The 26,471-nt window shown below is 53.1% G+C and overlaps 1 protein-coding gene and 1 non-coding gene across 6 annotated transcripts in view; one reads left to right on the top strand and one right to left on the bottom strand.

Annotated features, from left to right (window-relative positions):
* The window catches only part of Plxna4 (plexin A4), a 353,319-nt gene that overhangs the window by 281,600 nt on the left and 45,248 nt on the right, over positions 1 to 26,471 (top strand). For all 5 annotated transcript variants that reach the window (XM_077110456.1, XM_076860344.2, XM_076860325.2 and 2 more), the window contains 7 exons: positions 4,365 to 4,565; positions 10,484 to 10,580; positions 11,002 to 11,192; positions 14,529 to 14,680; positions 18,762 to 18,879; positions 23,882 to 24,018; positions 24,938 to 25,102. In XM_077110456.1, coding sequence (XP_076966571.1) covers positions 4,365 to 4,565; positions 10,484 to 10,580; positions 11,002 to 11,192; positions 14,529 to 14,680; positions 18,762 to 18,879; positions 23,882 to 24,018; positions 24,938 to 25,102 — 1,061 coding nt within the window. The remainder of the gene's footprint in view (positions 1 to 4,364; positions 4,566 to 10,483; positions 10,581 to 11,001; positions 11,193 to 14,528; positions 14,681 to 18,761; positions 18,880 to 23,881; positions 24,019 to 24,937; positions 25,103 to 26,471) is intronic.
* On the bottom strand, positions 8,127 to 8,252 carry LOC143384186 (small nucleolar RNA SNORA28). Its single transcript, XR_013089269.2, has one exon. It is a non-coding gene; the product is annotated as a small nucleolar RNA SNORA28 (small nucleolar RNA).

The raw sequence follows: 26,471 nt of genomic DNA on the forward strand, positions 1-26,471 counted from the left end.
GCTATAAGTCAGGCTCCCTTCAGTTTTGATAATTTGTTATAATGGGTCAGAAAACTAGAAAGACATTTGTATAATTCCCTGACTTATTATAAAAGATGTTACAGACGCTGTGGATCAACAACCAGACGAGGTGGTATATAGAGCAAGGTGTGAGGAAGGAGCACAGAGCTTCAAGTGCACCCCCTTCCAGCACCTCCACTTGTTCCCCAACTAGAAAGCTCTCTGAACGCCTTCATCCGGCTTCCTTGATTAGATCATTGGCGATTGAACTCAACCTCCAGCCCCTTTCCCCCGGAAGCTACTAAGAGGCATGGAAAATTCCAACTGTGTAATCATCTGGTTGGTTCCTCTTCTTCCGGGAGCCACCTCATTAGTATAAACTCAGGTATGGCTGAAATGGACTCATGGTGAACCCAGCAACAATACTCAGGAAATTCCAATATTTATTTCGTATTATGTCACAATATCCCAGGGAACATAAAAGTCATCTAATCCAAATCAACCTGTTCATTTTCTGGGTGAAGAGACCCAGAGGGTTTGAGGGGCATGCCCTAGACCACATGGCTGGCTGGTGTGGCTCTATCAGGGCATATGGAACATGCATCTCAGGGATGTCACCTTCCAGAACGGAGGGTGCCATGAGGGGAGCAGTGGACAGAACTGCCACCTTCCTACTTGGCCCCTCTTGTGTTTGGGGCACAGAGAAGTGTTGAAATTCGTCAGGTTCACCATAAAATGTGAAGCCTAGAAGATTGCAGTCATTGACAATAGGACTGGTGGGTTAGTGGTTATGGAAAAAGAGTAGAGGCAGGAGCAGGGGAGATGGGACCTTTGGACCCGAGGTGGGAAATGGGGAGCAGATGGGGGTCAAGCTGCAGCCTGAGCTGGGGAAAGACAAGGAGAGAACCAGCATTTCCTGGATGCTTGCTCTATACCTGATGCTTTGTCAGTGTTGGTTCATGGAATCCCCCAGAATGGGCTTTTGGAGGAATCATTTTATTCTCACAGGCCAAGCAATGAGAACACTTTTCCCAGTCCTTAAATTAGCAGAAGCGAGACAGACTTCTCATGGTTCTTCTCTTACTCTCACATGGGATTCCCCAGCCAGGGTTTCTACACTTGAGGAACCTCAAAGGCTGAAGACCCAGGTCTGGAGGAGGAGGTGGGTGCTGAGCCTGGGGACCTTTAATAAGGCCATTGATAAGGTGTGAGTCACAGAGGAGCACCGAGGTATCTCTGCAATTCCCCATGAGTTTCAGATCTGTGGGTGGTTTTGCAAGAGGCAGGTCAGAACCTGGGGGGAGGGGTGAGAGGAGGAGTACGGTGGTGGCCCTTCATGCCTTGTTGCCCAGGGGAAAATGGCCATTTTACATTTCAATTAGGCAGGGCACTGGGTCAATCAGCAGCTCCACTAGAGGAAAACAGTCCAGCCCAGCCCTAGGCCTCTCCAATTACTATTAATGAACTGACTCTCAGAGCGCCAACCTTTTTATATGCAAACTAGGTTTTAAGGAGCCACTGCTAATCGGGCCTCATTAGAGGACACCTAAGAAGCCCCAGTGAGAAATGGCACAGGGCACAGCTGAGAGATGCTTTGGCTCCTGCCCATGTTCTGGATGGGAACAGTTGAGTCCCAAGCAGAGGTCCAGCCTGGCAGGAGGCCTCACGGCTCCCCACACAGGGACATCCTTGCTGACCAACCTCCCCACCCTGTGGCGGTCCTGCCCTCTATGGAAACTTGCTCTTCTATGACGGAACAGAAGGTGACTTGAGCAGTGGGCCCCTGAGTTCATCTGCTGATGCTGACCCACTGCTGTTCCTCTCCCTGCCTCAGTTTCTCCTGTGCAGAGTAGGAGGGGTCCATTAGTCCATCAGAGGACTCTGGGACTCCAGGCTCCCTGCATGCAGGAGCCTGAGTGGCAGCAGGTTGATGCAGGAGGTGAAGGCGGAGACGCCAGCACTTCCCGCCTCCCGCTCCAAGTGCTCCCAGCTCCCTGGAAGGAAAGCTGCTGGGCCTTAGTGGACCTGGGCTCCTCTTCAGATCTGCTTCAGATTTGCTGTCGCTGATGCTCCAGTGTCACACATCTCCCGCTTCAGGCTGAATTTCAACGTTTTTTACAAAAAGCTTCCTCTTACGTCGGTTCCAATTCCCATCTTGCCAGAGCATGGGGTTCAGGCAGCAGCCAAGGGAGCCCAAGATGGAGACCTCGAGGTTCCCAGAGATCCTTGTGCTTTGGAGACTTGGGGATAGGCACTAGGTCAAGGCCCAGGCCCCTGCTCTCCCTGCTGCCTGCTTTCCTGCTGCTTCTCTTTGTTTTTATTGTTTTAAATCTGTGGAAAAATACACATGATACAAACCTACCCTTCTAACCAGCTTTAATGGTACGTAGAGTTGGGGGGCCTTAAGGACATTCACATCCCCGCTGTCCCCAACTAAAACCGCCTATTAAACAACTCTTCACTGCCCTCCTTTCAGATACAGCCGTTCTCCTGTCTGTCCCTGACCCCGACTCCTAGGTGGCTCGTGTAAGAGGAACCACGTTCTAGTTGCCTCACTCTAGCTGGCTTATTCACTGAGCATGATGTGCTCAGCACTCATCCACGTTACCATTTTCCTTCCGTGGGTCAGAGTCTCCTTCCTCTTTCAGGCTGGATACTAGTCTGTGTGTGGCTATGCTGTGTTTGGTTTATCTACTCGTCCACCTGTGGACACTTGGGTCGCTTCTGCCTCTTGGCTACTGTGAGCAAAGCTGCTCTGAGCATGAGTGGACAAGTATCTGTTCCAGTCCCTTCTTTCTGTTCTTTTGGAGACATGCCCAAGAGAGAAATCGCTGCTCACCCTTTAGCTGTTCACCGGGGTTAAGGTGCGGACAACCTGGAGGAAAGGAAGGGGAGGGTCGGTGTGATGGGCCTGGGGTCTCCCTCAGCAAGCCTCCACTGCTGGTCAGTCTGTGGCCTCCGTCCTCTGGCCCCTGCTTTCTCCTGGCCTCCCTGGGGCTTCTCTGTCCCCTCTTCCTTTCCTGCCTCTATGTCTGTGCTTCTTTTTTCCTCCTGTTCTTACTGGGTGACCAGGAAGGACAAAGGGTGACCACCCCGAGTCATGGAATCGTGACTGGTTAAGATGGGTGGGGCCTGGGGTTCCACCTGACTCTCAAAGTGGGGATGTGCCCAGGGGCCCTGGCTCATCAGCAGCTCAAGTCTCCCCAGGGCCAGCCGCGTCCTGCTCAGCTCTGAGCCACACAGGGAACCACTGGCCCACCTTTGCTTTGGGTCCCAGCAGGGACAGTTGCCAGATTCTTGATGGCCCCTGACCCCTCTGGTCCGCATCCTCAGGGCTGGCTTTCCGCCTCACTCTGCTGGGAGCCAGATCGGGGGTGAGGGGAGCAGCCTCTGCCAAGGGTCAGCGATGAGCCCGTGATAGAGCCTCCTCAGGAAGGATGTGGGGCCGTGGTTTTGATGTCAACCTGTCCACGGGCCTCGGCCTTGGCCTGCACCAGATGGTGCCACAGAGGAAGGAGCTGCACTCCCTGCTTGTGTCACAGAGACCTCCCGCTGCCCGCGCCATCAGACCTGGATACCCACCCTCCCACCCAGCTCCAGGGAAGCAGGGACCCGCCAGCCGCCATGTCTCATCTGGGCGGACACACCCCCTCCTTCCTCCCTGGACAGAGCTGCTTGTCCCAGGAACAGGGGGTCTCGTAATTTCTCCATCGGCAAAGTCCCCCTCCAGACCCCATGAGGCTCCAGGGTTGAGCACGCCACTGTGGGCATCCAAGAGCAGCTCCCGGGGGATCTTCTCAGAGGGGTGTTTCTTTGAGTTAATCAGAAGCTTCTAGACTGAAAAGGTCACTGGAACCTGTTCCAGAACATTCCCAGATGCCAGACAGCCTCCATATGGGATGCCCGCCGTCCTCTTTAGTCGCGGTTCAGACTCGAGTTCCAGAGGCAGAGCCAAGGTCCCGGCTTGGCCTCCCTGGGGACTCCTCCTGCCACCCCTCTGGTCCAGCTCTTGGCTGCCGCGAACTTGTCAGACAAAGAGGCCACCAGCCTCCAGTGGACAGGATGCCCAGGCAGCAGGCCAGTCTTTCCTGGGGAGGAGGGGTCCAGGAGGAGACCAGAGGCGTGTCAGAGAATCAGGGTCACAGGGGGAATTCTGATGAACCTGAAGAGGCTGGAGTGGCCCCAAGATGCTGACCCCGGACCTGACATTTCTCAGCCCCATCCCTTCCCACACTGCCCGGCTAGGAAGGAGATGGCCCTCTGGGGAGGTGTCCGGAGCAGGTGGCCATCTGAGTGCTGTCTGCAGAGGTCCCCGTTGCTTTGGCTTTTGGCGGCCCTACCTGAGCCATGCCCTCTGTCTCCAGGACTGCCCCCAGCTGCTTCGAGTGGACAAGATCCTGGTGCCCGTGGAGGTGATCAAGCCCATCACTCTCAAGGCCAAGAACCTTCCGCAGCCCCAGTCTGGGCAGCGCGGCTACGAGTGCATCCTGAACATCCAGGGCAGCGAGCAGAGGGTGCCTGCCCTGCGCTTCAACAGCTCCAGCGTGCAGTGCCAGAACACCTCCGTGAGTGCCCCCGCCTGGGCTCAGGCCCCCTGTGTCACCCCTCTGGTTGCTACTAGAATAACTGTACTTGGGGGTGTGATATGGGACCAAGAGAATCCCAGAAAACACCCCACACTTCCAGTGCTCTAGCAGGGAATAGGACTCAGAAAGGTCAATATACTTGCCCAAGTTTGTTCAGCATTACAGAGGCCTGATTTCCCAACCTCCGGAGCCCCAGATGTGTCCCCACATCTTCTCAGGCGTACCTCCCGCACCTCCTCTGGCAGCCAGGCTATTTTTCAGGCTTGTGCAGCATTCTAGATTAAACCTCCACGCAAAGGGGAGATTAAACATCTCCTGCTTCCTCATAAATCCTGAGGCTCAGCAGACCAGCCCCAAGGGTTTGGTCAAACAATCCTCCCCCCAAACAAGAAGGGCCCAGTGGAGAGAGCAAGCCTGGGCCCACGTTCCACTCAGCAGGCACAGGAGGCGGTTTCTGACTGCGGAGAGAATAGCCTCATTTCCTGGGAGATGCTGCCCCAGGGATCTGGGAGATCACAGTTCCCAGAGAGACGGGCACAAGACGGGCACAAGGGTCCCAAGATGCCTCATGGGCCCCCTGCTGAGGCTGAGTTGGTTAAATAGATGGAGGAAACCCAGATAAAGGCGTGAGTGGGTCCTGCACACCACGTGGCCAGGACTCCCTTGGTGCCCTGGAGACTAACCTAGCGTCCAGGAAGCTGCGTGGGACCCACTGCGTCCTATCTACTGTGGAATTAGAAGGAATTTTGGAATATGCTCAGCATTCCCTTGAAGACAGCTGCCTGACCCAAGGAACCCGCAGGGATCACAGGGGACTCCTAAAATATAGGGGGTGAAACCAGAACCTGCCAAGGACAAGGGCACAAGGGACATGTATCTCCATGTCCCCAGACAGGGGAGCCCCATTTCCTCCCCCCTCACGGGATCCCATGGGGCTCGTAGTACAGGTGCTCCAGTCAGCACCTGTGGGAACAGGACAGGGATAATCTGGCATCAGGTATTTATAGAATGCATTATATCATCAGGCAGAAATAGACCTGGCAGAGTATCTTCGGATCCTGTTAACAGAGAGGACTCTAAGATACAGAGAGGGCAAACGGCCATCCCAGATCACACAGCAAGTAAAGTGCAAATTCAGAATTTGAACCCAGTTTTTTTAGATACCTCCTCATCAAAGCTTGGGAAAAAATACAAACAACAACCGTACAGAACGTCATACCCAGCTTTGGTGTTAACCCGGGCGATCTCCGATCAGCCCAAGGGAGGATTGTGTAGAACAGATTTTCTCGTGTTTTAAATCCAGGAGCAATCCGGAGTGCTGTGTGATTGGGGGATGGGGTGGAGAGACATCCTTGGCTTTATGATAGCAGGAGGTTGGTGACGAAGGTCTCAGAGCATAGCAAAGGAAGACTGGTACAATGCAATGTGAAATTGTGGGCATTCCGCTGGGCAGCCTGGCTTCCAGCCCCACTATTTAGGGACAGGCCCTGGGCCAATGGCTGCAGGCCCTAGGGGTAGGGGAGGAGAAGTGGGCGGGCCATAGCATCCCAGCTGGGGAAGGGAGCCACTGCGGGTGTGCCTGGCCTACTTTAGACCAGGACTCCTGGAAAAGGTCAAGTGCTGCTAATAATAGAGCCTGCGGCCTCCTCTAAGGCCTGGCGAGCACAATTGAGGGGCTGTAAAGGGCATCTGGCAGGCTGGAGTGCTGGTCAGCAGGCCTGGCGCTCCGGGCCCAGCTTCCACCTGGGGAGGGCCTCCCGTTCTCTTGAATTGACCATGAGAGGTGGGGAAGGGAGCTTGTCCCCTTCCTGCTTTCTGGGACCTCCACTGAGACCTGCCGAGCCCTGGGGAGTCTGAGAGAGGGACTGGCATCTTATATGCCGTTATCTTGTTGGGTCTTTTTCATTCCAATGGCAGAACTTTCCAGAAAGGTGTCTCAGAGCTCAGGACAAAGGAATGCTCAGAAGCAAGAATGTCTCAATTAGGTGGAGTTCTCCTCTGTCTTAGACGGAAGAGAAGCTGCGGGTCACACTCTCCTGAGGTAATGGGTAAAGTCATCCATTAGCCCGGCCGTGGTGGACCAGACCTTGATTGAGACACTTAACCTCCTGGCCTCCAGGAGCCTGTGACCTGTCCTGCCCCATGCAGTGCTGGGCTTTGTGCAGATTAACTGTCTGCTGATTACAGAGAGCTATATAAATGCTAAGTGGAGTGGAGGGGAGTGAGTCTGGGGGATGGGAGGCAGGGCTCCAAGCTCTCCAGCATTGAAAGAGACAGCACCCGGCCCGCTCCCACAGGGCTGCAGGTCATGCTGGGAGAGGGGCCTCCAGAATGACGGTGACTTCCCCAGAGACCCAGGAGGCGGTGGGGAGCACCTGGGGTTAATGACTTCTACCATATTTCCTAGTTGTGATCCCAGAAATGGGGGAGAGAAAGAGAGAGCCATGCCCAACATGTTTGATCCTTTAAGTCCCTGTTATTTTCAGTTTTCTTTGAAAGGAAAATGCATCCACATATGCGCACACACGCACACCCAGAGCACACGAACATCCTCACACGCACGCAGCCCCAGAAGTACCAAGTATCTGGCACATGGCCACTCGACGAATAGGTGCTGTTTCATTCACAGAAACATAAACACAGGCAGCACGGACACCATTTTACACGGCGTCCCCAGGTGTGTACACACACACGTTAACATAATGATATTTGGGAGCCCAGACTATGTGATAGGCCAATCCTCACGGTAATTCTTGGAGGTGCGTACTGTCTCTTAATTCTCACTGTACAAATGGAGAACCTGAAACTTGGATGATTTGCTCACATTCACGCAGCCAGTTACAGCCAGAACTGCTTTGTGGCTGTGCGTGTGTGTGTGTGTGTGTGTGTGTGTGTGTGTGTGTGAGAGAGAGAGAGAGAGAGAGAGAGAGAGAGAGAGAGAGAGATGGGGTGGGGGGAGTATGCATTTATGGCCATACAGATAACACAGCCATACGCACTGAGCCTTTCCCAGATCAGCATGGTGTGCCCAGATCTGGGCACGCATGCGCATTCAGGTTTTTTCCTTCCTTCAGGGATTTCGTCCTTCCTGAGCGGGGTCTGAGGGTCCATTCACAGTTGACTGACTTGTCCCCAGTCATCACATGCTGCTTCTAGTTTGGGTCCCAGTCAGACCAGGCCTGAGAGGCAGAGGCGGGCTCCAGTCCTGACCTAGCTACCAGCAGCAGCCCTCCAAAGGCCAGAGCCCTGCTGCTCCTCCACCTGGGATCCTGAGGCCAGGACCCCCTCTCCCACTGGGGCCTTCCTGGGGGGAGATGCGGAGGTGGGAGGAGGTGAGAACCTGGCTGGAGGAGGAAGGGGGCCTGCAGTGTTCTGGCTCCTTCTCCAACATAAGGGAGCCACACACCTCCCTCCGCTGGGCTAATCTCCTGCCTCCCTGCCATTTGCAGATGGGATTCTAAACTGTAGTCAGCACCAGAACCACATAGGTACTCTCTCAGGTTTGTTTTGGGTTTTGTTTGTTTGTTTGTTTGTTTTTACACTGTTTAAGTCTGTATAACAGCTTGTCTCATGGAGCAAAGAACACAGGAATATGTTAGAATCTCGTGCTATAGCAAGCTCAAATTGTGTCAGACAGTTTTGATCGTCTGCCACAGAGTGTTGCTTGCAATAGGTGCTTTTCTGAAACGTTCTCCGTCTCCAGAGAGTCGAATTTAGCAGATCTATGGTGGAACCTTGGAATCTGCATCTCTACCCAGACTCTGATGGAGTCATTAATCTACTCTGTGTGGTCAGAAGTTTATGAGAAACTGAGGACGACTTGGGATGACCCAGGTTGGCCCAGATGGGGAGAGTTAACCTCTGGAGAGTTGATTACAGCAGTCGCCCCCCCCCCCCAACACACACACTGTATACATAGTTTCTCTTTCCATGGTATCTGTCTAAAATATTATATGGAAAATTTCAAAACTAAATGATTTATAAGTTTTAGATCATATGCCTTTCTGAATAGCATAATCAAATCTCAGGTCTTCCCTCTCCAACTCACCTGGGATGTAAATCATCCCTTTGACTTGTATATCTATGCGCTAAATGCTACCTGCCTGGTCGTCACTTAGTATTCCTCTTGGTTATCAGCTTGACTGATGGATGAGTTCTCAGTTGCATTATTGAGGGAGCGAGAGAGATCACATTAATATACCTTTTATTATAATACATTGTTTTATGTTCTATTTTATTAGTTAATATTGTTAATTTATTTCTGTGCCTCATTTATAAATTAAACTTTAATAGAGGTATGTATCCATAGGGGAAAAATATATATATAAATCAGGTTTGGTGCTATCTGAGGTTTCAGACATCCCCTGGGGCTCTTGGAAAATATCCCCTGTGATAAGGGGGACTGGACTGGGTTATGTAATGATCAAAGCCCCTGCTGTTGCTTCTACAGGACGGGTGGTGGGGAGGGCTTGCTTTATTCTATGGGCCCAGGTGGCCTCAGTCACAAGAGGGGTTTTGCGGCAGTGTGGATGGCACACTGCAGACCACCTCCGTGGTGGGAAAGACTGTGAATGTGGCTCCTGGTCTGGGGATATGTTACCAGGGCATTTTGTATACAAGAGTAGAGCCTGAGGAAACCTAGACACACATCTGACTTATGTTGTTTAGGAGAATGTCACAGCATATTCACATTGTGGAACATTTTGTAACTTGGGGACTCAGAAATTTCTACCATCTCAGGGAGATTATGCCATCTCCTTAGACGCTTTTTCAAATAGGCCATCGACTTATTCTTGGCCAGAGGTGGAAGCATTGACTCAGGCCCCTGAGATTCTCCCCAGGCTGAGTTCCCAGTGCCTGTGGCTGTCACCTCCTCCTTCCCAGAGAAGGTCTGCAGCCAGCTTGGAGGAGGGAGAGTATCAATTACCTCCCATGGTGTCCCCCAGCACCCTCCCCAGCCCAGCCCCTCCAGACCCTAAGTATTGAGTTTAATAAGTCTGTTGGCTTTGCAAACACAAGTTCAAAATAAGTCCCCTGGCTGAACCCCTTTCAACAAATTGCCAGCCCTCAGCCCCTCTTGTACAGAAAATCTGTCTCAGTTCCTTTCCTTCATCCCACTGCCTGTGGAGAGCAAGGTCTTGTGGAGTAATGGGGAAATCACCAGGTGGGGACTGCAAATGCTGCCCGAGCGGCTTCGCTCCCCTTTGCTCCCCTTCTTTCTTTGGGCCCTCAGCGATACGTGGTGTCCGAGGGCAGAGCAGGGACTGGCTTGCCTGGGGCTGCCCCTGTGACTTCACCCTGAGCCAGGCCCACCCTACCTCACTCTCTTAGCCATCACCCAGCCAGGGGGGCTTCAGGTCCTGAGGAGAGCCAGGCAGGGGGACAGGATGAGGAGCTCCTTGCAGGCCCAGGAAGCGGGGCCGTGCCTGGCTTTGAGTCAGAAAATGCCTTTAGAGCATCGCCCAGATTCCGAGGCTTATCCTCTGGGGTCCCACTCTCTGCAGCTCCCATCTGCTCCTCTTCTGTCATGTTCTCAGACTCTTGTCCCCTTAAGAGTGCAACCCCCTCGTTCCTGCTCTCTGCAGACCCCCCTTCCTGGTTAGACTTCTGGGGAAAGCCCAGGTGGGTAGGACCCATGGGGGTAGGAAAGGGCTCCATCCAGCCTTCTCCCTGAGCCAGCCGCAGAGGTCAGCTGTGGAGGCCTGGCCGGCTCCCTGCTCTGTCTTCCACACCCTCTGCTTCCCCACGCTGCCCATTCACAGCAGCGCGTGGGAGTTACACACATGCATGTGTGTATGCAAACAAGGTCCTGGCCAGTTCTTGGCCCTGTGGACCCCTGAGGGCCTGAGGATGAAATGTCTGTGACCAGCTCTCTTCTCTTCCTGGCCTGGCTGCAGTATTCCTATGAAGGGATGGAGATCAACAACCTGCCCGTGGAGCTGACGGTCGTGTGGAATGGGCACTTCAACATTGACAACCCAGCTCAGAATAAAGGTGTGGGGGGCAGGGACCTGGGGGGTGGACGCGGGGTGGGGGCAGAGCAGAGGGCTCTTGGGCGGGTTTCATTACGCCCCCCGCTCCTCGCTGCTGTCTGTCTCCCTAGGGCTCTGAGCCCCTCCTTTGCTGCCTTGCCACCACCCACACTTCCCTGTTCCTTCTTGGGCACTGGCTGGTGGCTTCAGGGCAGGAGCGGAGTGAGTGGAACTTGCTGAGCAGAGCTGCTGAGTGAATGGAGACCCCGCAGCCCCCTGTTGACTCCTCTGTGCAGGCCTAGGCTCGTTTGTCTTCTCTGTGTGGCTAAGGGGACGAAGCTGCCCTTGGGTCCCCTCACTCTGTCCCAGGCTGGAACTGACCTGCTCCCTGGCTGCCCCCTTCCCTCCTCCCATCTGAAGCCTCTTGCCCTTGCCCCCTGCAGTCTACCTCTACAAGTGCGGGGCCATGCGGGAGAGCTGCGGGCTGTGCCTCAAGGCCGACCCAGACTTCGAGTGTGGCTGGTGCCAGAGCCCAGGCCAGTGCACCCTGCGCCAGCACTGCCCTGCCCACGAGAGTCGCTGGCTGGAGCTCTCAGGCGCCAACAGCAAGTGCACGAACCCCCGCATCACAGAGGTAAGCCTGAGTGGGCATGCGCCACGTCGCCAAGCCGCACCCTGGAGGGGGAGCCAGGGCCCTGGTGACCCCACCTGGACATGGTGCCAGTCACCGCAGCCACCAGGTGGACACGGATGCTCTGGCTGGCTGGGTGCATCCTCAGTTTCCTTCACAGCTTCCCCAGAACCTTGTTCAAAGCCCCTTCCCTTACCGAGGGAGTCGAGGGTCCTCATTGTCCTGCTGGAGTCTCCACATGAAATGTGTTGGAAGGACTCAGTCCTTGTCACCCCCTCCCTTAGTCTCTGTGAGTCTCAGTGGCAAGGCTGGGAAGTTTCTAAATTGCAGCCAATGAGCAGAGGCTGCACAGGATTCCAGGGGGCAGAGCCCAGCCCTGGGTGGGGGAGACAGGTGGCCTTGGAGAAGACTCAGGACTCACCCAAAGCAAGATATGAACTACAGGAGCAAAACCAGATTTGGGCACAGTTCAGGAGGGCCTAGGGGTGCAGGCCTTAGAGCCAAGACCCAAGGAAGGAGGACAAGGCAGGGCTAGACGTGAGGCTGTGGATCTGGGCCGCCAGGTGACTGCTGCATGCCTTGGGGCTGTGCATCAGCCCCTCCATGCCTCTCCTGTGCCACAGGACAGTTACGAGGAGTGCTGAGCATACACTGTGCATGTGCAGTGCTCCCCAGCTCCATGCTGAGCCCTTGGAATCTCTGGCTTCTCCCGCCTCCTTGGTCATCCCCATCATATGAAAATCACTGCAAGGATGTCTAAGCCCAGGAAATCGCTGGCCCCATGGTTTATGTAGATAGCTGTGTCTCCTTACCGCACCACTCACACTCTTGGCAGAAAGGCAGCCTAAGGTCCCCCTTCCTGCTGAGGCTGGAGTTTCTTGTGCCTCCCTTAAAATAAGGAGGAGAGGTGCATGTCTATACTCCTCAACAATGGGACCAGGTCTCATAGCCGTGTTTCTAGCACCCAGCCCAGCTCCTTGGCTTGTGGGTGGCTGTCTTCCCCCTATATACCTTATCATCATTATTCTTCTACTCATGCCTCTGTCCCTGCTGCCCCTTTTTATGAGGACGCCAATCAAATTGGACTGAAGTCCACCCTTATGACCCACCCCCCTTTAAACTAGATAACCTCTGTGAAAACCCTACTAAGGGATTATTAGGATTATTCCACATATGTATTTGTGGGGGAGGTGGAGACACAAATTAATGCTCCACACTTGCCAAGGCCAGGGTTATTATCACCCTTTCCCTGACAAAGGGACCCAGTGCTGAGAAGTGCATATTTGCTCTGACCACAATGTAAAGAAAATGGTCCTGCTCCCAGGTCTCCGGAGCGCTGGGTTACCATCCTCCAGTGCACACCCACTCACAAACCACGCACACCAGGGACGTGTCAGAGCACCAAGGGTCTCGGCTTTTGTGAATGAACAGCCTCACCCAGCAAAGTGGCTTCACAACGTGCCCCTTACTTTCCAGCTTCCTGGTCTGCACACTGGGATTCGCTCTCAGCTTCTGCTTCCGTTTCCTGAGTGGGGAAGAATCTAAACAATGCCACCAGGAGGGGGATGAGAACATAGGCACCTTTAACCTGCAGACCTGGAGCAGGAGGGCAGGTGGACACCCCTCTATGGCTGCCCCTGGCCCCATACGCGGGCCGTGCCTCCTGCTCTCCTCCGCAGCCCACCCCACCCTGCACCTCCTCCGAGGAACTGCTGCTCCCATTCCCTTAATGAGAAGCCCTCCCTGGGGCTGTGGTGCGCGGCAACTCATGGTGTGTGGGGCCCAATTGGTGTGACTAGCTTTCTTCTTGGCCTGGGTCCAAGAAAATCACAGGGAAGAGACAGCAAATTAAGCAAATCTCCTGCGAGGGAGGCTGTTGCTTCTTGCATCCTGGCGTACACCCTCCAGGGAACCTGCACTGGGCCGGAGATAACCCTCCTTTTACGGGATGACAGGCCAGGGTGGAGAGTCTGTGGACAATGCTGCCAGGCCCCAGGGGTGCATTGGGGACCCACCATCTGGGCAGGCACTGGGGAAAAACCTAGCTGCCCCCCACAGCCTTCCCCATGTCTTCCACCTTCCTCACCAGAAATGGGCCCGTGTCTCCCAGAAGGCTCTTTTCCCACTCCAGTGGGGACCCGCTATGTGAACCATCACACCCGCGTGCAAGCTCGCTCACAGACACGCGTGCTTGTGTGGGGGAGGCACAGGCTGCTGTCCTGTCAAAGCTGCCACTCAGGGACAGCCCAGCCTAGGGTCTTCTGCTTCCCCAACTTCACTCCTGCCCCAAGAGGGAGCATCAGTTGAGATCCTTGCTTGGTGGGAACAGGAGAATGTGCAGGAAAGGGCTGGAGAGTCCCACTGGTCTGCTGGGCCATGACCCATACAGGACTCAGAGGCCCCAGAGTGGGAAGGAGTCTGCTCTGGAATATGAAATACGGGAGGTCACAGTGGCCCTTGTTAACTGAACTTTAGCCCCTGCCTCAATGCAGGCCGTTGGTGGTTGAATCCTAACCTTCCATCGTGGGTTTTAACACCAACGGTGACGTCATTGGGAAAGCCAGCTGTTTTGCCCAGTGTACGAGGAGGATAATGTCTAAATTAAACCCATCTCCAAGAGAAACCAAGGCAAACCATGAGGGCAAGCAGTGACAAATGCTCCGATAATTCCAGAAAGATGCTGAACTTGGTGTGGTTTTCAACGCAGCTATAATCCACAATATGGTGCTGCCAGTAACAAGGCCACCGAACAGTGAGGGTTGGTCCCTGCTCCCAGAGACACAGGGTCTGAAGAGGAGGGGCAGGGCATCTAAAGGATGAGAAACCAGACACAAGTAATCCTTGTCTTGAAATAGCAAAAGGAGCCTTGGAATTTTAGTGGGGAGTGAGGGGGGACATCTGGTTATGGGAAGGTGCCATTTGAGAAGGACCTGCAAAGGTGGGTGAAATGATCCTAGTGGGATGGCTGTGGGCTGATAGGAGGATTTTGTTTTCCTTGAGAGTGGAACCAATATCAGAAAATTCTAGAAGCCTTCAGTGCTGATTTTCTGTGAATTACTCAGTGACAATGCAGTCACTTTCCATCCCCTCCTCTCTTCTGTGGGATGGGAAGATGTACCAGGGACTTTGAACCCAGCTCCTAAGACCATACACAAACCCTGACTGCTTTGTCCAGGGCCTTGGCCCATTGGTAGCCCCAGCTCTCAGGTGCCCCTGTGGATTGGACCCATCAAGGAATCAGGCACCACTGAGAGAAGAGCTGGTCACACCCCTCAGTCCCACAGCAAGGGAGTGGCAGTGCTCTTAGGGCCTTACGATCATTTCTCTTCTTCCCGGCAGATAATTCCAGTGACAGGCCCCCGGGAAGGGGGCACCAAGGTCACCATCCGAGGGGAGAACCTGGGCCTGGAATTCCGGGACATTGCCTCCCATGTCAAAGTGGCCGGTGTGGAGTGCAGCCCCTTGGTGGACGGCTACATCCCTGCAGAACAGTGAGTGAAAGCCACCTGAGGTGTAGGACAAGCAGGAGGGGAGGGAGGAGCAGTCAGGGCAGACTGAGCACCCCTTGTCCAAAATGTTTGAGCCAGAAGTGTTTCAAATTGGGGATTTTTCGCGTTGTGGAATATTTGCCTGTACATAATGGGATATCCTGGGAATAGGACCCACGTCCAAACAGGAAATTTATTTATGTTTTATATATAGCTTACACACAGAGGCTGAAGGTCTATGCGATATTTTAAGTAATTTTATGCATGAAACAAATTTCATGGTGTGGAATTTTCTACTTACGGCCTCATCTCAGCAGTCAAAGCTTTTCAGATATTGGAGCATTTCAGAATTTGGATTTTCAGATTAGGGATGCTGCCTTAGGAACAACCTGTTCATCAATGGATGGTCTCCGAGCTGTGGTAGAAGAAAAGGAAGACAACCCTAACATTCTAGGGTGTGGGGTAGCTCCCCAACTCCCCACCATCTGCAACAGCTAGCTGCCAGACCAGCCCAGCAAACACCACTACGAAGTGTGTACCAGCACAGCGCAATCTGTATGCCACGCCATCTTACTGCCCCTCCTGGAGGGCGACCTTACCACCTGTCCTATGTGCATCAGTTATTGTCTCTTGGCAAGGTCCCCCTTAGGTATATCAGTGCAGTTTGCAAATCTGCAGGCTGGGTCTTGCCTGGATTCAGTGATTCCCAACCACCCGTGCTGCTGTCTTCAATTCCTCCTGATTTCCATCAGGGGCATCCCAAGGCGTTCAGAGCAGAGGAGATGATTTAACACTCCAGTTCTCACCTCCTGGCCTATCCTTGCTTGGTTACCATACAATCTTTCTATGACTCCTACAACTTTCTGAGACCTTCCTAGAACCAAACTGAAGCAAGTTCCTACCAATATATTGTGATTTGGTAAAGTGTCATCTACCCTACTTTGGGTCTACATAACATATCAAAAATGTTTTTATAAAGTCACATGATTAAAATACTCTGATAGTAGTTAGATCCATGGAATAAGATAAAAGACCCAAGAAAAGAATCCTGATATATACAAATTTAGTATGTGATAAAGGTGACATTTCAAACTGGCAAGATCATTCAATAAATGATGCTAATTAACACCCTGGAAAAAGTACAATATCAGGTGCTTATTTCACAGTACACACCAAAATAAATTCCAGATGGATTAAAGAATTAAGCATAAAAATGTAACTGTGAAAGGATTAGAAGAAAATACAGGTGAGAATTTATTTGATTTCAGGAAGGGGAAGATGATCTAAGTATCGCTGCAAAAGAAGACACAGGTTAGGGGATTCGAGTACATAAAACTTTAAAATTGCACATTAAAAATTATTGTAGGCAAAATAAAAATGCAAATGATTAATCAGAAATATGGTATAGTATGTCCTTTCATGATTAAGAGAGTTTTCTTAACATATAAAGAAGTGTTATAAATAAAAAGGCAAATATCAGAAAATGAGCAAAGAACATGAGTGTACTTTTAAGATGTACAAAGAACCCAAAAGCATATGAAATGCACATTAAAACAATGAAAAACAATTGCAAAAGGTCAATATTCATTGTAGATTCAAGGCATAGGAAGTGACAGGCTCATGTAATCCTAGTAGGAGGGTAAATTGGGACACAATTTCTAAAAGGCATTTGGAAATATGGGTCAAAAATCTTCAGGTTGACACCACACTAAGTAACCAAACTGCTCTGAATGGGGCAATTTGCAGGGAAGGGATTGTGTACATGTAACACATGCTTTTATGTACTTTCCATGTTTTCTTATACCAAGAAGATATTAATTACATTATCAGGACAGAAAGTTATGTGTCTTTGCCAGACATTTCTTCAGAAGTTCTTTCTAAGTGAAATATAAAACTTAAAACTTAGAAACTATAAAGTAAAAAAACAACCAGTTTAACCAATTTAAACTTTAGTGTGGCCAAAAATATTGGGGAAAAAGGTGAAAAATGACCAACAGCAGAAAATAATTGCAATTTTCAAAACAGACAAAAGTTAATACTCTTAGTTCAGAAGTTTCTGCAAAAGATAACTCAGCTGTAAAAGAGAGAGTTTCCACAGAAAAATCAAAGGGAGGCCATGTAAGATCAAAACCAGACCAAAAAAAAAAATGTGCAGCCCAACTAGTAATCAGGGACATCAAAATTAAAATGAGATATTTCTTCCCTAGTATATGGGAAAATTTTTCAAAGGATTGATAATATCTAGCATTGGCTAAAAGAGGGAACCACCAACAGCAGTGTAAATTGGCACAGCTTTTCTGGAGCATCATTTGACTCTACCATCAATGTTTCTTGCATAAACCATTTAGCCCAACAAGCTCCCTCTGGAGAAGCCGATTCTAATAAATGTATGACACACACAAATACAGATATAGGTTAACTCATTTTTCAGCATTCTTTGAAGCAGAAGAAAAAAATCAGGATAATTAAATGTCCATCAATAGGAAGAAGGTTACATAAATGATAGTACAACCATGCAAAATACCGCAAAGCTGTTAAAAAAATAAAGCATATCTATGCATATAGGGACATGAGGGAGAAAGTCTATGCTGTACTGTTGGGTAAAAACAGAGGTATATAGAAGAGTGAGCATACTGTGTTTTGCTTTTATCCTTAAAAGCATGTTTCTATATATTATATACATATATATATGTACATAATTGTATATATGTGTGTATATATATTACTTATGTTTATGTGTGTGCATGCATATAAAACATGTACATTTACACACAAAGCATATGTAAATGCACGTTTCTTGGGGTTCATACCACATTGGTTCCAATATCCCCTGCAGATACCTGAGTCTGTGGATACTCAACTCCCTTCTGTAAAAAGGCATGGTCTTTGCAACAGGCATCCTCCTTTTTACCTTAAATCTCTTTTAGATTACTTATAGTACCTAAAACAATGGAAATGCTATGTAAATAATTGTTCTACTGTATTGTTTAAGGGAAAAGACAAGAAAAAAGTCTGCACATGTTCCATTCAGTTGGAATTTTGGGGGGAATATTTTTGATCCACAGTTGGTTGAATCCATAGATGTGGTCCATGGATACAGAGGGCTAATTGTACATATTTGGGCAAGCAACATAGTTTTTCTTCTTTTTTTTTGGCGGTGGGGTGGGGAGTACTAAGGATTGAACTCGGGCTCTTGACCACTGAGCCACATCCCCAGCCCTATTTTGTGTTTTATGCATTTAGAGACAAGGTCTCACTGAGTTGCTTAGCACGTCGCTTTTGCTGAGGCTGGTTTTGAACTCATGATTCTCATACTGCAGTCTCCTGAGCCACTGGGATTACAGGTGTGTGCCACTGTGCCTGGCCACGACCTAGTTTTTCTGTGCCTCAGTTTCTTCACTTATAAAATGGGGAATATGTGTGTGTATATGTGTGTGTGTGTGTGTGTATGTATATGTGTATATATATATACAATAGATTTAAGTAAAAATATGCATGTCTCCAAGGATGTATATATACACACACACACACATTATATATACATATACACATACACACATATACACACAGACATATATATATATGTATATATACTCCCCAACAGACACACACATACATCTCTCTGTCCATCCTGGAAGCTGGGTTGACTGGGAGCAGAAAGTACATCCTGAGGCAGCCCGAGCACTGGACCTAGGGAGCTCCAGATGAGGGCCTGAGAACCTTAGGTCAGCACCAAGCTCTGGGTCTGACTTGCAGGGGTCTATGGGTAGGTCATTGCACCTCTCTGGGCTCTGCCAGCTGTTTCCTAAACTGTTTGGTTAAAACTTTGCCACCACTCTCCAAACCATCGAGTGGCCAGTCATGAATCAAGGGCTAAGTGTCAGGGATCAGAATTACTCAGGCCCTTTCAAGTCCTTCAAAAGGTTTCCCAGTTCCTGAGAGTCAGGAGGAGCCCCTGGAGGGGACAGCCAGACGTCTCCCACTCCCTCCCTGCTGGGCCCTGAGATCCTACTCATAGGGCGGCAGGGTCCAGGGTCAGGGCCGGGGGCCTCGTGGCTCATGGGGTCTCTCCTGTCCTCTGCAGGATCGTGTGTGAGATGGGAGAGGCCAAGCCCAGCCAGCACGCGGGCTTCGTGGAGATCTGTGTGGCTGCGTGCCGGCCCGAGTTCATGGCCCGCTCCTCGCAGCTCTATTACTTCATGGTGAGTGCTGCTGGCCACACACATTTCACAATCATCATGGCTGGGCCCCTAAAACTCTCTAGAACCCTGGGCAGATGTGGGACAAGGGCTCCCCTGCAAGCCCCCCAGCATTCCTATAGCAATGGCAGCACAGACCTTGATGTCTACAAGACCCAGTCTGAAGTCCAGCTGAGCTGGTACCTGGCTCCTGGCACCAGGTCAGCTGCTGGAGCCCTTGGGGTCCCCTGGTTCCTCTGTGGCTGAATGGCTGGGTCACACTGTAGGTGGTACTGTCAGCACATGGCCACTCGGTCTCTTCGTTTATAAAAAGGGGACAATAATAGCATCTGTGAAGATTGCATCCAATCTTCCTATTCCTTCTAGTATCATTTCCTTGATTATTATCCTCCGTGATTGCCACCATTACTGCTGTGCCCTGGCCTCCCCTGTCCACCCCGGCCCCATTATGGCCAGCCCTCCACCTTCCCTCGCTGTCACCCTGCCCTCCCTCCTTTGCCTCCTTCCCTAGCCCTGCTAGCTCCTCTCCCCACATCCCACCTGCACACCCACGCCATCGCCTTCCCCACACCCCACCCACCCACCCCTGTCCCTCCCGAGGCCTCTCTGCAGGTCTCACCGCAGGCCACTCTCCTGGAATCCCCCGCAGCCTGAACCCTCCTGTCCCGGCAAAGGCTGCCTGGCCAGTGGTTTAGGGGGATGCAGGGACCTTTGCAGATCTCTTGGCTTTGTCATTAAGGGGACAGTGGAGACATGAGCACATCACAAGCCCGGTCACACACGCCCATCGTTCCCAATCCGAACTTCTCAGGTTAATGACGGTTGTGAGGTTGGGATTTTCTCAGATTTGGAGCTGCTTTGGGCAACTGGAAACCTGGGGTGATGGGTTTAATGTCTGGGCACTGAATACTCTGAAGTGCTATGGGGATTCTGCTTTCCTCCCTCCCTCCTTCTCCTGGTCCTTCTTCCTTCTCCCTTCACCTGGCCTGCACAGTGCCTCTTGCTAGATTTTGTGATTGATAGTTGTTTGATCAAGTTAACATTCTGATAATTGGATGGTCCTGGCTATGGGGGCTTCGGAGACGCTTGATCCTGGCACAGCCCATCCCCCAGAAGGCCCAGTCTAGATGGGGTGCGGGGGGGTAGGACTCTTCATGCACAAGGACTTGAGGACAAACTCCGATTTGACAGGACAGGACCCCAGATAAAGGCAGCCCAGACGCCCTCCCCGCCTGGCCTGCCACAGCTCCTCCCCAGCCCCTGCTCTGGGAAACCAACCTCCCTCCTGGACACCAGTGACTGTCACTCAGTACACACAAGTGACACTTGCCAGGTATTGGGCATGAAATGTGGCTCTGACTGCCACCTGGCAGCCAGGAAAGGAGGGAGTGAACCACTGCAGGCCACGCGAGCCCGGGCTTCCCCTGCCAGCCAGCTGGCCAGATCCTCCCTGCCCTATGCCCCTGGTCAATGGCCCTGGGATGGCAGAGACGGGACTAGAGCAGCCTCCACCTCTCTAGGCCCCTGTTGGCTTTGGACTTCTGCTGCCCGAGCCGTGTGCCTCCTGGGATCTCTCACCTCAGTGACCTGCTCAAAGGACACAGCAGCTATCATGTCCCTGTAGCCCAGAAAGGCTGTCATTCCCCATGGACCTGTGTCCTCTGCTCTTGCCTGTTTCTGCTGGTGGCCTGCCCCTGCCAGCCCACATTCTGGGCTGGTCATCTGGTCCAGCTTCATTCCTGACAAGATCCTGGCCATGTCCTGGAGTCTTACTCTTCCTGTTCTCTTTGTCCCCATGTGACCTCCTTAAATCTTTCCCCTGCCTTTGGTCTGAGCCCATCTTCCCCCATGAAAGAGCCTCTTATCCTGGGAGCCACACCTGGAGGTTCCTGCTGCCTGTCAGATGCCGTCCTGGTTCCTAGATCTATCTCTCTGCCTCAGCTCTGCCTGAGCCTCTTCCCTTCCCATCTCCTTTCCTGGTGGCACCAAGCCACCTCGTCCCCCTTTTTCAGAGCCTGCCTGTGTCCCACTCCTTGGCCTCTGAATTTGTAGGCCTGTGCTGGGGAGGCCGCAGCCCCTGTGCTCCCCACCCACACAGGGTCCTGGCACAGCCCTCCAGTGGCTCAGCTTCTGGCCAGTGAGCATGTGCAGGTGAGGCTAGGACCTTTATTTCTTTGCTAACACCTGGAGTGCATGAGCACTTCTTTTTTTTTTTTTTTTTTTTTTTTTAATACCAGGGATTGAACCCAAGGTGAGCCACTGAGCCACATTCCGAGCCTTTTTTTGTATTTCCTTTAGAGACAGGGTCTTTGCTCAGGGCCTCGCTAAGTTGCTGAGGCTAGCTTCAAACTCAAGATCCTCCTGCCTCAGCCTCCCAAGCCTCTAGGATTGCAGGCCTGTGCCTGGCAGTATGTGGGCACTCCTGACTTGATCATACTCATTACCTTCCAGACCTAACCCAGATGCCCTCGCCCCTCCCAAGTAAGCCAGACTGCAATCAGGACACAAGTGTTCCTTGGTCAAAAAGCTCCCCAGTGGCTCTAAACTGCAGCCCAGGCCGAGGATCTGACCAGGAGGGACGTGTTCATTGAGTAGCCACCACATTTCCTTCTGCTCTCCTCTCTGCCCTGACTCTTCTAAAGAGCATGCGTGATAGACTCTGCCCCTCCAGCCCAGTCCTGCCTGCAGTTTGTCTCTGACCTGGAGCAGGGTGTGGTGGAATCTAAGGCACGAGAGGAAGCCTCAAGGAAGAAGCTGTGGAAGGGAGGGTTTGTCCAAGGCAGACCTGGGTTCCCATGTGACCTTGAGCAGAGGGCGTTCCCGGCACAAGGCTGACATCATGACCAGAAGCTGGGATTTGAGGGAGGGAAAGAGAAGGGGCTGAGGAGGAGGAGAGAGGGAGCAGGGAGGCCTCCAGGAAAGCCAAGAACAACTCCCACAAGACAAATAAAACTAGGCTTGGTCCACTGGATCCTGGGCGCCAAGACGCTGCCACTTTCTATTGGAGGGACTCCTCTGAGGACCTGTCCTGGTGCCACCCGTTCCCTTAGGAAGACTCCAGGATGGTGGTGTAGAGGACCAAGCCTTCTGGAGTTGAGTCTCGGAGCCCCCTGGTGCAAGCTCTGAGGGTTCCAGGGGATGAGGTGCAGGGTCCCCTTGAGTCTCCTCACACCCATGAAAAGGGACACAATCTCTCTGTCCTGCTTCCAGACACCCCGGGCTTCTCAGTGCCTTCTGCCAGCCAAGTGGCTTGTAGGGGACTCTCAGTGGACCCCTGCAGAGGGTCCTCTCCTCTGGAGGCCCGGGGCAGCCGAGAGCCCTTCCCAGGGGACCTGGTCTGTAGGGGCCTGTGAGGGCCACCCTTCTCAGTCCTCTTCCTCAGTTTCCCTGCACAGTCGGGCCAGGCTTTGATGTGTCATTCATTCGCTCAAAATGCAAACATAAAGGCCCAGGGCCCCATCCCCAGCCCTGTCCCCGAGGTCTCCAGGCCGGGCACGATCTTCCCTTTTCCCTCTGCCTCCATTCAGGGATCTCAGTGAGGAGGTGGCAAATGATGCCGAATCTGATTTCCCGTGCAAACCCACCGTGAAATATTTATGAAGCACGACCTGAATAATTAATAGTTTCTCACAACTCTAAACGCGGCTCCATAACAGCCCATCCCCAGCCCCGAGTAACTCCCCCTCCAGACAGCCCCCAGCAGCGCCACTGCCAGGCCGGTGGGGGTGACTGGCTCTGCCCCCTGGGGGGTGCCAACCCCAGGCAGCCAGGGAGGATGCATCCCAGCCCAGCTGAACTTCCCTGGCATGTCCTGTGGGCCTAGGACCTCCCCTCCCTGGAAGCCAGGTGCACAGACAGACAACCAGATGTGTCTGTCTCCCTCCTTTCCCTCCCTCTCTGGGGAGGCCAGCAGGGCCCCTTTACAGAGAGACAAAGGCCCCACTTGGAAAGGTGGGAGCTGCTGCCAGTTACAGAGCAAGAAGACCTTCAGGGGCCTCTTTGTGGCCCAGCCCCCTGATTTTATGATCAGAGAGGTTAAATAGCTTATCTCAACTCACACAGCAGGATCCAGACGGAGCTGAGCAGAAGAGCCCTTTCCACAGCCTCCCTCTTTGTCCTTTCAAACCAAGCCTAGGAAGACCTGGGTCAGGAAGGGCCAGGGAGGACCTGGCCTAGGTCAGTGGGTGACCCCAGCACTGGGACAGGGTGCAGGCCAGAGAGTGGCGGGGCATGCTTCCCCAGGGCTTCCCCAGGGTGTCACCAGTTGGAGGCCCCCCTAGGAGAGGCTGCCTGAGCTCAGAGGGGCCCAAGGGGTTCCACTTTGGTGTGGAATTCTTGAAGAGGGAGGTGCTTGGGGAAGGGAGAGAGAAATCTTCATTTAAATGCAGATACAGGCCTCTCACCTGGGACTGGAAAAGTTTTTCCATTAAAATGCTAATGAAAGAACAAGCTGCAACTCCAGATCCCCAGCTGTCAGGGCCCCCTTCCCAGCCCCCCTTCCCAGCCCGCTCCCCAGTCCCTTCCAGCAGGGGGCTGTGGGCAGGCCTTAGAAACTGCTGACCCTTCTCTGGGTCTTTCTCTCATGTCCCATTTCTCTGGCCACTGAATGCTTGGCAGCTCTCTGGAGATGCCTGTGGAAGGGACACCTTCCCCAAAGCAACAGAGGCTGCAGTTTGGAGAAGTGGTTGGGAACTAGAGCTCTGGGGTCACCTATCGATGATGCTGCTTGTTAGTTGGGTAACCTTGGAAAACTAACTTAATATCTTTGAATATAAAGGTAAAAACATAAAGAAGCCTGGCACACCACACGACAGCTGTAATTATTGCTGTTATTAATGCAGAGATGCAAATTCAGGGTCCCGAACAGTGAATAGTGCCTATTTGTACAAGGATAAGAAGATCAGCTCTCTTAGACTGGCAGCACTGGCAGGCATGGGGCCTTGGGAGGGTCCAGAGCCACCTCCACCACCCAGCTGTGTCTGAGGCCTCGTCCTTTCCTACACAGACGCTGACTCTCTCCGACCTTAAGCCCAGCCGGGGGCCCATGTCTGGGGGCACCCAGGTGACCATCACAGGTACCAACCTGAACGCAGGCAGCGATGTGGTGGTGATGTTTGGGAAGCAGCCCTGCCTCTTCCACAGGTAAGCCCCTGGGCCCTGGGGAGTGTGGTCAGACAGGTAACCCACCCTCATATCCAGCCCCAGGGAGACTTGGGGTTTCAGGAGAGTGAGGAGGGGCTGCCCAAAGCAGGGACTTCAGGACTAACTCTTGCTTCCTCCTAAGAAAGTGGGTGCTGTCTTTGGGAGAGGTGGCTCAGAGTGCCAGGGATCCCTTTCCTGGACGGCCATCATGCTGCTGCCCACCACTCAGCCTGTGCCCCAGGGCATCCCCTCTGCAGAGACCTGGGCTGCCACAGAGCACAGCTGGGAATCCCTCCCAGGAATCCCTCCCCCCTGCTCTGAAGCCAGATATGGCTCCCAAGAGCTGACTGGAGTAGCCCGAGGCTAAGCCTCCAAAAGCAGGTGACTGTCCCTCTTCTGTGTCACACTGGAGCCCAGAAGGGCATGCTCTTGCTGGGTCAGGTGGCAAGGCAGTACAAAAGGGGCAGGAAGTGCATCTTGGGAAGGACTGTGGAGGTGTTGGCTGGGTGGAGACAGATGTGGAGGCAGAGAGGCCACAGGCCCTCTTTCAGGATGCTGCGGAAGCCGTGGAACCAGAGCCCAACTCCACACGCAGCAAAGATGGCCAGGGGTGCACAGCCAAGCAGCAGAACCAGCGAGTCAGAGCTAGAGGAGGGGTAAGGTGACACCGGAGAGTCTCGCTGAACTGACCTAACAGTGTAAAGGGACAGGGACTCTCACCAGACCCAAGGACAAGGCCTACTGAAAAGTGGGCGAAAGCCTGGTTAAGGGGTGTCTCTGTCCCTAGTCCCTGAGCTTCAGATGGGAGGCAGCGCTCAGCCCTTGCCTCTGGGGAGCCAGCCATGTGAGCGAGGGAGGTTGGCCCAGGACCACTGTCCCCCTGGATACCCGGAACCCAGAGCCCTGCCTCCCCCTCCAGGCGATCCCCGTCCTACATCATCTGCAACACCACGTCCTCGGAGGAGGTTCTGGAGATGGAGGTGACAGTGCAGGTGGACAGGGCCAAGATCCGCCGGGACCTGGTCTTCCAGTACGTGGAGGACCCCACCATCGTGCGCATTGAGCCGGAGTGGAGCATCGTCAGGTAGGAGCCGCCCTGAGTTCCCTTCCTGCCTCTGCGCCTCCGTCTCCCTGGCCCCGGTCTCAGGAGCCAAGGAGGGTTCTGGGGGCCCAGTCCTGCTCTGGGGATTGCTGAACGGCAAATGTGCCCACCCTCCTGCAGGGGCTCCCCACACCCTGGGGAGCTACCAGCATTCAGGGCCCATCTCTCCTTTTTTCCACTACAGACTCCGGGGCAGAGTGTGGCCCTTGCTGGTTCCTTGCTCTTTCCTAACCTCCAACCCTCATGCACAGGGTGGGGGACCCAGGAAGCAGGCATTGGATGCTGCTATAGCAAGGCCCAGGGCAGGGAGTCAGGGCCTTCAGCCATTCACCCTGGGCAAGTCGCCCTTCCTGGGTGGGCCTCCACCCCTTGAGGGATTGGCCTGGGGATTTGGAAACTCTGGGTCTCTAGTGTCTTGCGTGGCACATGCCACGTCAGAGTGGAGCTGCCGGCAGACACCACACGAGTCTGATTTTCCAGTCCTGGAGGACACAGAGAGGAGAAGCTCTGCAGAGAGAGCCTTTCTGCAGGACCCACAGAGGTCCCGGGAAAGCACTGTAGAGGGGTGGGGACAGCAGTGTGGGGAACAGAACAAGGGCTTGGGGCCCAGGGCAGTGGGCTCAACCCAGCTCTGCTGAATAGCAAACAAGTGACTTTAATACTCCTGCCCTCCCTGGTTCGGGGTGCCTCTGGCCTCAACTTCCTCCCAAGGCAGCTGGGAGAAGGGAATGAAGTGCAGACTCCATGCAGCTTCCTGTCTGGCCCCTGCTCAGTGTGCCTCCTTCCCTGCCTGCTCCAGCTAGGAGGGGCCTGGGCTGGAGGGTGGATGGGGACAGAGTGTTCTCCAGGGTTGAGGCAGTGATGAGCCCCATCAGGGAGCAGTCTGTAAGCCGGGGCCCCAGGGCTCCCTCTGGCTGGCCACCTGCTTTTGTGAATGCAGTTCTGCTGGACCACGGCCACTGTGCTGACTGCAGCAGCTCTCTCACTACAGGGCACGGCCGAGTGAGACCACAGGGGCCGTGTGGCCTGTGGATTCTAGAATATTCCAGCCCTTCCAAAAAGAGCTCACCACCCCCTGCCTCAGCCCAAAGGAAGGGCAGCTCGGCTGCTGAGCTGTGGCCGTCCCTGCAGTCCCTCTGTAAGGCCCACACCTTGATGCCATGATCTTGGAGCAGATAAAGAAGACAAGGCTCACAGAGAGGGAGCAGCCTGTGAAGGGCCTGACCCAGGGCCTGACCCAGGGCCTGACCCAGGGCCTGACCCAGGGCCAGCCAGGCAGGGGGCCAGGGCAGGTTTCCTGCTCACACGGAAGCTCCAGCTCTGCCACTCGGAGGATCCCCAGACGGCTCTC

This window comes from Callospermophilus lateralis, chromosome 1 (assembly GCF_048772815.1).
Source record: "Callospermophilus lateralis isolate mCalLat2 chromosome 1, mCalLat2.hap1, whole genome shotgun sequence".
NCBI lineage: Eukaryota > Metazoa > Chordata > Mammalia > Rodentia > Sciuridae > Callospermophilus > Callospermophilus lateralis.